The 12,137-nt window shown below is 41.7% G+C and overlaps 1 protein-coding gene across 3 annotated transcripts; it reads right to left on the bottom strand.

Annotated features, from left to right (window-relative positions):
• On the bottom strand, positions 1–11,336 carry kdm2ba (lysine (K)-specific demethylase 2Ba). 3 transcript variants are annotated; one of them, XM_067605241.1, is made up of 11 exons: positions 11,270–11,336; positions 10,909–11,080; positions 7,180–7,401; positions 6,939–7,082; positions 6,019–6,105; positions 5,339–5,626; positions 4,377–5,194; positions 4,051–4,214; positions 3,798–3,959; positions 3,231–3,449; positions 1–1,366 (listed from the first exon to the last, which is right to left on the bottom strand). In XM_067605241.1, exons 2-11 carry the CDS (start codon positions 10,960–10,962, stop codon positions 1,185–1,187), a joined length of 2,340 nt encoding a protein of 779 aa, XP_067461342.1. In that variant the 5' UTR covers positions 10,963–11,080; positions 11,270–11,336; the 3' UTR covers positions 1–1,184. The 3 variants fall into 3 exon arrangements, with proteins under 3 accessions (XP_067461342.1, XP_067461332.1, XP_067461349.1); XM_067605231.1 differs by having other exon boundaries at positions 7,180–7,404; positions 11,270–11,335; XM_067605248.1 differs by having other exon boundaries at positions 5,339–5,617; positions 7,180–7,404; positions 11,270–11,335.
• Positions 11,337–12,137: the final 801 nt, after the last annotated feature.

Genomic DNA, 12,137 nt, shown 5'->3' with positions numbered 1-12,137 from the left:
TGATGGTACAAATGAAATTCTTTTAATGCATATTAGCACTTAGTTTTTGGATTTACAAATATAAACATTATCACATTCACCTGAGGCGATAGCAGATCAATTACAGCACAATACATCCCAAATACACACAACACCGACTGTATGGAGTTATTATTTAAACATTATGCAAATGAGTTATTTGCAAAGGTCTTTTAGTTGGTTGTTTATTTAAACCTGTACGTAGAACCAGAGGTGCGGGGCTGACTGCAGTCTAGAAAGTCAGTGCTGGGAACGCTGTCAGTCACAGTTGCTATGACTCACAACATCCTGGTACTGACTCGAGTGTTAAACCCCACCAACTGGGTCCTGCAATAAGCTCAAACAACCTTGATAAATTATTTGCAAGCATTATCTGACCCAGCTCTGTGAGACATCTATGTCAAGCACTAGTTGCTAAATACATGAATAAATACAAACTGTAATAAAAAAATAATAAATTAATGTCGAAATGGTGGAGAAAACCCCATCAAACACAGCACTGTTCATAAAAGTGTTACTGTAACTGAAGACAAATGAGGTGTAACAGGAATATGAAATTTGTTTACTTGATTTTTATAATTGTTGAAATACATTCTATATATTCAAAAAGTGTTTATCATAATTTAGTCAGATATTTATTACTGTACATGTTAATTTTTCTGTTTGATACTGAAGTCATTCATGTCAAAAACTGATTTTGGCTCACAGGAGACGCTGTTGTACGAAAGAAAACTGAAGAATGGCACAATATTCAGTTCACATCCTGTGTTAGTCTCTCTGTGATATTTAGCTCCTGAGCAGGTGTGAAAGACACTGTAAACTCATGAAATGATGCTCGTATAAAAATACTGTGCTTTCAAATATTTAAAGAATAAAAATAAACAACCCAACAGTCAGTTACAAGCACGTCTTATAAAAAGTACAATCTCAACACAAATACATGCATGCTATTTCCTCTTTTATCTGTCCAGTGATCCTTTATCACCCTCTTACATTTGAAGAGTCCGTTTTAGATCTCTATCCAGATATCTCCGTCTCTCATTTCAGTTTATTGTGACACTGAGTCAGAGACTTATCACAGGACCAGGTTGAAAAGAAAAAAAATTTTTTTTTTTGTTCCATTAAGTGCAAAGACCTTCTTTCAGTCTGTTTTGTCCTGTTAGGAACTAGCTTGTCTTCTGCAGAAGTTTGTCCTCTTTCAGTCTAAACGGCACACTCACAGACATCTCTGCGATGAACCTTTCACAGGCCGTCTTGGTCACCTGCTTGCAGAAGCGAAGGTCGATCTGACAGATGCTTCCGCAACGCTTGAAAAAGTTAAGGGAATGGTCTGTGACCCGGTTACAAACTACAAAAGGGGAACAGAGAGAACGACAATCAGTCACAAGCTTGATATTTAAAAAAAGTGATGTGTGCAGAGAATTCTTTGGAAATCATTTGTCTATTCTTTTTCTTCTCGATACATTATGTGTCTTTGATTTCCCGGGAAATCAAGTCCATGATCTCAAAGTGCACGCTGATTATATAAATAGGACAAAAACAAATTATGTAGCTACATGCCAGAACTGGCCCTGGTAGAAAGACTACAAGCTACTACTTTGATCTTGCAAAAGTTTGTTTGCAATTTACTTCCCTAAAGAGGTAAACCACACAGTTTTTTCCAATTACTGTGTCTGATTAGACATCTTACGAAGACCATGTGTGAGTGTGTACAGACTGTGCTTGACTGACATCTCTCTGACCCTCTATTTTTTGTTTTGTTTCACTTGTTATGTTTGGAAAGTTACACCTTTATCAGTCTTGTTGGTTTATGTAATTTGAAGATTTCACGTAATCATGTCTACCTGAACAAAGGTCTTATCAACCAGAATAGATGAAAACACCTGTGTGGATTGGTAGGGTCTTTAAGAAGTCATTTAGAGGCCTGAAAAATGTCATGAATTTTATATTCACTCATCTTTCTGCAATTTATGGTCTTTATTATTGTACATTGCTTAATTAATTGCTGTTTCTCATACACAACATGGGTGTGAAAATGTAATTTCTTGGATTAAGTGCAGCCTGCAGCAATTATTCTGTGATTAATATCAGCTGTGATGCACTTTGGTTGTGATGCATAAAGGGGGGTAATATTTTCTCCACTTAACATAGCATGAACATTGTGGGAATGCAAAGATTTAAAGGCATTTTTAGCAGACAAAATCTGCCTAGACCGACCTTTTTCACAGCAGTCATTTTGACTTGTCATTGTAGCAAAAGCACGTGTTGCTAATACCATTAACGATGGCTCTGTTGTCCCAGCAAGACATGGCAGTGTGACAGTGAGCCGGGCATGCACACTATTGGGAACCTGAAACAGCTTCTGTCATGTCTTCCATTAAAAAGCCCTAAAAAGACTAATTAAATATCTGCCACAGGTAATTAATTATTGGAGGCACCTGGACAGGCAGGAAGATGAGGTACAAGGCTGCACTCATTTACCCACATGCTGGGTGCTCAGGACTGTCATAGATGATATGATCTAGATTTTTCACACAAAACCTGTGTTGTATAAGTTGGCATTTTGTTGTTACCCACCTGTGCACCCACACAGATGATTTAACACATTTTGGATGCTTAGCACTCTTCTTATGAGTGTGTGAGAGAGTGCTGTGTTGATTGACCATGTTCCTCCCTCCCTGTTAGCTTTGTTGCATCTGGTCAGATGGCACCAGGTCAGAAAAATTCAACAAGTCGCCCACATTAATGACAAAATGCATCGTTGGTCCATGCACTCCTGAATAACACATAAAAGCATTTTCTGATCTGACATGGTTTGTCTGTGTCTTCTAAAAACCATTACAAATCACACATATGTATTGAAGAATAAAGACGTTTTATGATATGACAACATTATGGTTAAAGTTAGGTTTATGCACCAAAAATGACTTAGTTAGGTTTAGGGAAAGATCATGGGTTGGGTTAAAATACATTTTCAGGTTTGGGCCTTTAACCCATTATCTGTTGTAGACTTCATGGATTACTGGGGATGTAATGCCAACTACCTGGTCCGTTTAAAAATAACAGTGATTGGTTTCCAGCAAGGGCACAACAAGAAACTGTGGAACCCCTGAAATGCTGACTGGGGTGGGCTCCTAGTAGAACCATCTAACTTACTACGATCCTGAAATTTTGTATTCCTACGCTGCCGTTCCTCAGGTCCCTGTCCTCACCTGACAGGTTGATTTCTGTGAGGGAGTCTCTGGTCGTGGTCCCTGCCGCCGTCAGCAGGTTGACTGACTGGTCGTTGATGTGGTTGCAGTAGCTCAGGTCCAGCCTGGACAGTAAAGGCATCTGCCGACTGATGAGACGTAGGGACGTGTCAGTGATGTCCAGCCCCGCAAGCCGCAGGTCCTCCACGTTCCGCAACTTGCAGCGGTTATCCAGCTGACCTGTCAGTTGGTCACATAAAGAACATATTCAGCTCTACTTGTCTGCATAAGAATCCAGCCGACAGAAAGGGAGCAGTTATTTTGAGTTTGAAATGTGCAGTTAGCATGAGCCTCTATGACTGAACGAAGGATCCATCGGCTGCAGAAAACGGACCACTTCAATTGAGTTTTAAAATAAAATAGTTTAAATATATAAAGCAACATTATGGCTTTTAACCCTTAAATAAAATTATCAGCAGGTACTGTAATGTTCCATTTCATGGACGATTAAAGTAGCTGCATTGAAACACTTAGAATCAAACCCCCATTCATGGCAGAGCTAGTGCTCTATTTGACCCACTAATTTACCTGGTCTGTTGTCTGTGGGAGGTGAGAGGAGGTCCCTCATCTGTGCATCTTTGAGTCCCTCCACCCATTGGACATCCAGGGTGCGTAGCAGAGGGCAGCTGGAAGTGCAGAGGGCAGACACAGCCGCCCAAGAACACCCTGATAACCTCAACACTCGCAGACCTGAAAGACACAGCAGCAGCTTAAAATACTGAATGTGAAACTAAACAGAGATATTCCTTCTATAGATGAATAATTACTCATTGTTGGGTACCTGGCAATCTGTTAATAAGCCAGCTTAATTGCTTCTTGGAAATGTTGGTCCAACTGAGGTCCAGGGAAACAGGCTGTCGGCGGATAATCCCGCTCAGCATGAGTGGAGTGATGGAGGTGCAGCGGTTCAGATCGATCTTTGTCCAAAGTCTCTTATCACAGCACCTAGCCGTCAAAAACAAACATGTTATGTCTTCATGTTACATAAGTATTCTCAGAGCAGAGCATGCACTTCTTGCCACTTCACACTCACAATCTTTCCCTTTTGCAATTTATGTTGAACATAAAACGTAAACATGCAATCTTAACTGAAAGCTGTGCATTTACCATCTGTTCCATGTCTTGCAGACTCTCATGCAGACACACAGCTCCTGGTGTGTGAGATAGCCAAAGATCTTCATCCAGACCTCGCGCTGTATGACGTGGGTTTTCCCGTCTTTCAGAGGCAGTCTGTCTGGAGGTGGGCTTATCGGAGGAGGCCGAATGACATGCCGCTCCATTTGGACACACTTGGGTGGGGAGCGTGGAGGCACCGGCCGGTTGGTTGGCGTGCTTCTGTTGAAGCCCAGGGGAGTGATCTGACTCGGGTAGAAGTGGCGCAGTTCCCAGGGAGTCCCGTTCATCTCTTTGGTCTTGAGGTGGGGCCTCTGATCTCCCAGCTCGCTGCCGTTGCGGAACAACCTCTTGGGTTCCTCGTTTTCGAACTCCGGCTCCACCTTAAGGGGCTGGCGATTCTCGTTTGCCAGGCAGTCTTCCGTCTTCTGGATTTCCTGGTTCAGTGCTTTGCTCAGCTCCCTGCTCAGCTCCCTGTTAGGTAAACGGCGCTTGCGGCGAGCTTTCGGACGCGGACCTTTCTCTTGGGTCTCACTTCCGCCCTCGCTGCTGGGGCCGGCCTGTGGAGAGCTGCAATGAGACTGGTCGCTGTCTGCGACAGGCGTTTTGAGGGACGGAATCAAAAGTTCATTCTTGGAGTCTTTGTCATCTACTTCTTCTTCTGTGGTTCCCAAACGCCTGTTCCTCTCCACACCACTCCGGAAGAGAGGCTCCCTTCCTTCTTCATCATCCTCCTCATATGCGTCTTCGTCCTCGTCTTCCGTCTTTATTTGGTGCAGAAGTTTGGAAAAATAGGGATCGTCTGACTTTTCCTGCAGGAGAAGACAGCAAGAAAATCACTCACATTACTTTTGTAGAAGTGAAATTAACCTTAAAACACCACATCTGAAACCTCTAACGTTGTTACAAGATTACTTTAAGTCACTCGGTCTGTAAATGACATTTCTGACACATACCTTCTTCCTCACACCAAGGTCCTCTTCCTCATCATCATCAAAAAGCTTCCTCTTCTTCCGCAGTTTGTCCTCAGGCCTGGGCCGGGGCAGGTTGCTGGGGGAGAGCAGTGGTGGCTGTCGGTGGAGGGAGTCCTCGGGTCTGTACCTGGGCGTCTCCTCTCTGTCAGGTCTCCTCTTGGCTGCAGCAGAAATGTCCCCCTCCTCCTTCACAGGCTTCTGTTCCCTCAGCAGAGAGCCAGGGAGGTTGGAGGCGTATTTGAACCCTGGACCCCTTTTTTGCTTCAATGCCAAAGGGGACACAATTTGCAAGACAACTTTATACCTTTAGCCTATAGTGTCAAGGAAACTCAACTGTCCTACAAGCTTATCTTAAGTTTAATAAAGCCATCACTCAAAAACAATGACACATAGTGTGTCATTGGTTTCCTTCCTCTGAAGCACATGACAAACTTTCACAAACTAGAAAGGTATAAACAGGAAGTGGCGAGCTGATCTACATAAACCGAAATATGAACTCAACTATTATCTATGAGTAATACACACATGCTCAAAAAAAAAAAAAAGTCAGAAAATCCACTGTTTTTATAGTAACTGTATTACCGTTTTCATAGTAAAAATACTCAAACACACATTGAGCAAGCTGTCAGCTAATCCTCTGACTCACACATATTTGTACTCACTTTTCCACTTTTCCCAGCATGGTTGCACTTGGGACACTCCCAGCAGTTGGGGAGCTCATCGTTCACCACTCCTGAAGCATCGTTCACCTGATAAATCAGCAAGAAAACAAGCCGGATTTAAACGAGAACAACAAGCTTAAACAAGAGTCCTATGTACAGTTTGTTTAATGCAAACAAGACAAGGGAAGTGAAAGTGGCTGTTGCGACGTGTGCCTGTTAGGCAGGTCAACAGAATTTAACCTCAGCTGTGCTTAATATGCAGACTCTTGCTTCATGCATTAAGTAGAAAAGAGAAGTTAAAGGCTCCTACGTGAAGAACTTCTAAATTGCTGTGATGTCTAAATTGTTGTATCTATTAAACTGAAGAAGGAAAAAACCTAAAAATATACCACCTAAGTTGTTGCATGCTGCAAAACAACTAGACAGTGCATGTCTGAAAAACTGGTTTGACCGAGCCTATGCTAGCAACAACCTGTTGTGTTTTCTACAGAACAGTTACAAACAGGGTGTGTGCTGCTTTACATTTTGTTTTGCTTTTAAAAACAAAAACGCCTTTAGTGCTGCAACTGGTAAAGTTTACTATCACACATCCTTTCTATATGCAATAAACTGTTGTCACTGTTGGTGATTCAGTGAAGTGCCTGATCAATTGTAGTCTTGAGCATGTGGTGGGAGTCAGAACCTCAAACATGACAGTGTTATGCTCGATCCATCGGACTTCTGAATCAAACCATGAGTGCGTTCAGTGTTATATAAACAACACGTCAACACCATCACCACATCCAACCATCTGAGTCACTCACATTATGTTACCATGAACCTGGGATTCCTGGCACACCACTAACAAAACACATGAGTCACCAAGTGAATGACTTGACTGAGGTGGAGCAGTTCTCTGTTCCCAGCCCGGATCTCTGTACCTTGAGGCAGTTGGGATGGACAATCTCGTTGCAGATGGAGCACTCCATAAGCATGAAGTTGAACTTATCCTCCTCTTCTTCCAGCGTGTCCTCCTTCCCGGCCTCTTTACACACCACACACACCGCAGTGTGGGGCAGAACTGGCTGCAATAACAAAGACAGTGTATCTTATTATCCACCTTGTGCCTCGATTGTGTGCAAGTTTTACCTCTAATATTCAAATTATAAACTGCTGACTCACCGCGATGCACTGTCTCATAATGCAGGACTGCTTCATGCGCCCTGGCCCTCCGAACTTCTTCATGTCCTTGCAGAAGTGACACTCTCCACACTCGGTCCGGAGGCATGCCTCGCACTTTCGGCAGCGTGTCCTCCTGCGTCTGGCTCCGGACGAGCTGCGGTTGGACGGCAGCTTAACAGCCGAAGACGTCCCCATCTTGGGCTTCGGCCGGTTGGCTGCCCGCTGCTGTGAAGACACAAAGTTAGAGTGGTTAGATACAACAATGTAAAGTGTATTTTAAGTTTGTGCCTGACATTAAACAGTGTGTCAGCTGTTACAGGCGAGGTAATGGAGGAGCAACATATTGTATCTTAGGCAGTGTATCTGTATTGAGCTGCAGATAAAAATATATCATCAGGAATGTTGCACTGATGCAATATATGGATGATTCATTTGTTATTTAACAAGTGCATGCATGTGTAATTCATTTATGTGTCATAGAAGGTCATTCATGTTGCGTCATGAAGCAACAGGCAAATACCAGACAATTTCTAATGTCTAGTTGTGACTGGTTGATTTATTTAAGTGTCTTGCACCATATGATGCCAAGCCCTTATGAACTTACAAGACAGCAACAACCAAGATGATCATTTAAAAAATCATTAAAATGTACAATAGTAATAATCCATAATGTCATAAAGAAAAAGTTTATTTTTTATCATGTAGTATGCAGGGAACTCTGTTTTAGCTGCCATGTATTTCCTATAAATCACATCAAAACAGAAATCTCAATGGGGATAAATGAAAGAAAAGGTGAAATGGGGGTTAAAAGACATGGTACCCACACACACACGCCATTTAACTTTAAAATCAACACCACAAATTCACGTGATATTTTTCACGCTTATTTTTAGTCCCTTCCCTGTTGCCATGGAAAGGCGGTAAAGCACTATGAAAATAAGACAAATCATAGGCCATTACAGTGATTCTTGTTCTAGCAGGAGAGGTTACCTTGGCAACACATTTGCCTTGCTGGTGGCAACTGTGTGTGTGTGAATAGAGGACTGCGAGAGATGGATAAAAATAAGCTCACAGAGGAGGTTATGTTCTACTGTGAGGCTGTGAGCGGTTTTTCTGATGTCACATATTGCTCTATTACTGATTACTACACACACACAGCACGCACTGTGATGATGAATGTGGCTCCTTGAGCTACAAAAATACCACACATTTCATTCAATTCATATTTATAAAAACACAAAAATTGAATTAGTTTAATAGTATTCATGTGCATGGCAATTTGGTTTCTAGGACACTGGAGTGCTATGGACAGGTTAAACAGGAAACCCACAGTAGACACATGAAAGCCTGGAGCTGCATCTACTGATCTATAACAAATGTCTGTTTCTCTTTATTAAATCACTTTATTGCAAATTGTTGCCAGTTTTTGATCTGATCTTCTGAAGTTAACCTGCAGCATAGGTTTCCATAGTGATCGATCCCAGTTAAAAGGAATCCAGCTTTGTGATATAGGACAACCTGAGTTAAGACAAAAGATACTTTTGCTTCGTGGGTACAGGCCTCAGGTAAAACCAGATGTAAACAGAACAAGATATTCCAGGCTAACGACAATCTAGCGTCACGCTTTCTGAATGATAATACCTAGAAAGAGAGAGAGAAACCAGTCCTGAATCTGTTGACATTGACAAAAAACCGTATCAGTAGATCGTTAATGTAACTTCATGACAACATGTTCCTTCATGTTTACCAGAAACCCATCTTCTGAGTATTTGCCCTAAGGAGGATTTTGGAAAATATAACCTTTAGTTCTTTCTTGTTAATCGTTTTGTTATTCCAGCACCGTGGGTTTTGCTTTTCCTGCTGTTGCTGATGTATTGCTAAGTCGAAATAGGGCAAAATCCATCCTGACAGCTTTCCATAAATCCATTTGACTACTGCGGAAAAATGAGGGGGAAACATCAAAAGGAAGGGCTGTTGCTGCAGGGATGGCTGTGACCGTCAACATCGCACAATGTTTTAGTTCATCTGCCTCATAATTCTCCTGACCTGCTCAGACACAACTGTTTTATTTCTCATATTCAATCCAATATCAGGTTTGCAGAGCTCTTGAACAAAAGTAACAGGTTGATTTAGATTTAAATTATGTCTTTCATAATTGATGTTTTTTTTTTCATTTCATTTCCTGGGCAACTTACATCTTTACTGCCATTGTGATGGATCATTTACTGTGCTGCTTTACAATAAATAAACAGTATTTAAAGTGGTTGCAAACAAAAGCAGAGAGCAGAACACTATCAGCTGAGTCGTCTTTACTGTAACTCTTTGGAGTAATATGTTAGGAATTTGGGATTGGTTAGCTGAGGCCGACGAACAAAAACATGGCCTATATTTTCAGCGCAGTCTTCTGACTCAGCTTCAGCGTGGATTTCAGTGGGAGGAAGTCACACGGCTCATCATCTGCTGCTCACAGGGTGCAAAATTAACTTGTCCACCGGCCAAATGGCTAGTGAATGTTCAAATTTTTACCAGTCACTCAACAGATTATGATTGTTCTTTTTGGCTGGTGAGTGAAGCAAATCTACCAGTCACTTTTTTTTGCATTATTTTACCAGCATTTGGCTGGTGGCTTCTGCTTATTTTGTGCCCTGGCTGCTCTTGTATAGTGTTCCTTAATGCACTCATAACAATGTGCCAAAATGCAAAAGGTCAAAAGTACTCTCTCTGATGATCTGTTGGTTGTATAAGCATTGTGTAAGGTCCAAAAACCTGGCCATGTCAGCACTTTATTACATTTCATTTACAGGTCAAGTGTCTAATGGGGACATGTGGAATAAGCCTGTAAAAGTAGGAGGAAAGCATTCATGCTGAAGTCCATAACACAGATCAAGAACTTTGCCCTCATAGTACAATCTTTTGAGTCTTTATACCCTATATTCCTCTTCCTGTTGCAAAATAAGTGGACAAAATAATGAAAATGAAACCAATCCTATTTTTGCCAGGGGGGACTCGAGGGGTCACTGTGTACCCCAGTTTTGGAAACCACCAAGCACCAGAAGTAGAGCCACTTCATTGTTCCCTCTCCCCCATCCCCCCTCCTCCTCCTCTGCCCCTTGCTTCAACAACATTTTGCTTTAATAGCCTTCTTAAAAAGGCCCACAGTGGTTGGGACAAGTTGAGGAAGTGTGAGGAAATTAATCACCATTTTCTATGAGGAGAAGTGGGACGTCAGTATGTGTAACGTGTGTTAAAATCACAGTTTGTGCCTGTATGAAACTGGATGTTCCCACAGCAAGTGGAGGACCTTCCTGTGTTTGTTCTGGTCACAGCCCAATGAAATCTGAATCTGTAACGTTACTGGGTGAAACTGACTGTTTTCAGACGTGGTCAGTACAAAATGGGTCAGTGGTGGATGGTGTCCGAGGAGAAGAGGCTATCAATAAGCAGCCCGTGTCTCGTTTAACTCTATGTATACAACATTTAGTTAGCTTTTTTCCCTCCTAAAAGGAAATAAGTTGTAGAAGAATGTTTAAAAGACACATTTCTCCTTTTCGATAAGAGTAAAGCTAGCTTAAGAAACAGAGACGAAGAGCGGGTGAAACCTTTAACGTTAACCGAAGACAACCGGAGAAAAACACAAAACGGTCTCTCGCGTTAACTTTACACGTTGATTAAAAAAACAAAACACAAAAACTCAACGAGGGCACATAATGAAATGTCGGGAGCTCTGACCTGCTCAGACTCTGAATCATATTCCTCATCGTCTCCGCTCAATGACAAGGCCATGGCTCCTCTCTCTCATCGTTCGTGAACAGCAGAGAAAACTAACATGGCTGAAAGCCTCCAGCGCGGATCATTCCTCCTCCTCCTCCTCCTCCACACAGGACGCTGGTAGCTGTGTCCACTATGTTGTGTTCAAGATACAAAGGAAACACAGTAAACATCAACCTCCCGCATGGTAAATCCACCCGCTGCATTCAGGTCATACACAAAAAAATCAGTCGTAAAGGCAGATAACAGAAGTTAAACACGTGGTGTTAGTATATAGGAGTATGTAAAACAGTAAATTCAGGTGAAAAGGTAGAGTAAATACCAACTGGATGGCGTCGCAGGGACGTTGTCGTACGTTGCAACGGTTGTTAACGTGCCACCTGAATGCAGCATCTGTGTAACCGGAAATAAAGATAAGCAGGTAACAACGAGATGGTTCACTCCCACACACATCCGTCTTCGCTTCTCTTCGCGTCTTGCTTGTTTTTCTGGAGTGATTGAGTCAGAATGATTGTTAATTTGATTTGTTTGACATCTTAATCCTCAAGGTATTAACGATTTACTCACGGTCCGACCTCGAACGCACCCAACTCCCACCACCACCCAATAAGTAATATAAACGAGTAATAATAAAAAATAAAGATGGCTATTTTGGTTCACTAAAATTGAGCGAATATGTATAAAAGGTTAACAATTACCATGTTCACACTATGAATCTGATGTGAATGTAAACACCTTCTAATTGATAAATAAAAGGTGAGAGTCAGCACTTTAACATCATAGTCATTAGTTCATTTCAGAGCCAGAGTACTTCAGAGAAAACACAATAAGAAATGTGTCATGGTCTACTCAGGACCAAACTATGATATAATGACGATGATATAATAGTGAATCATACAATACAGTGCCACAATGTGTATTATATTTAAATGTCTTGCTTTGGCGCCACACAGTGATAGTGTTGAGAATGAGTCTGTGACAGACTGTTTGGGGAAGCAGACTGTGCTCTGAAATGTATTCTTATTTTCGAATATAATAACAAGTTGAAATAAACATGAAGAATAGCCTCTGGTGATAATAACATTTATGTCATTTCTAGCAATATAAAAAGTATAATTTCAGACTGTGCAGGGACAGATTCATAAATGCAGAGCACTTGCATGTGATTGATGTTTTGGCTCCACAAGAGG

This window comes from Thunnus thynnus, chromosome 2 (assembly GCF_963924715.1).
Source record: "Thunnus thynnus chromosome 2, fThuThy2.1, whole genome shotgun sequence".
NCBI lineage: Eukaryota > Metazoa > Chordata > Actinopteri > Scombriformes > Scombridae > Thunnus > Thunnus thynnus.
The sequence above is the reverse complement of the archived record's forward strand: the minus strand, read 5'-3'. Positions and strand labels throughout refer to the sequence as shown.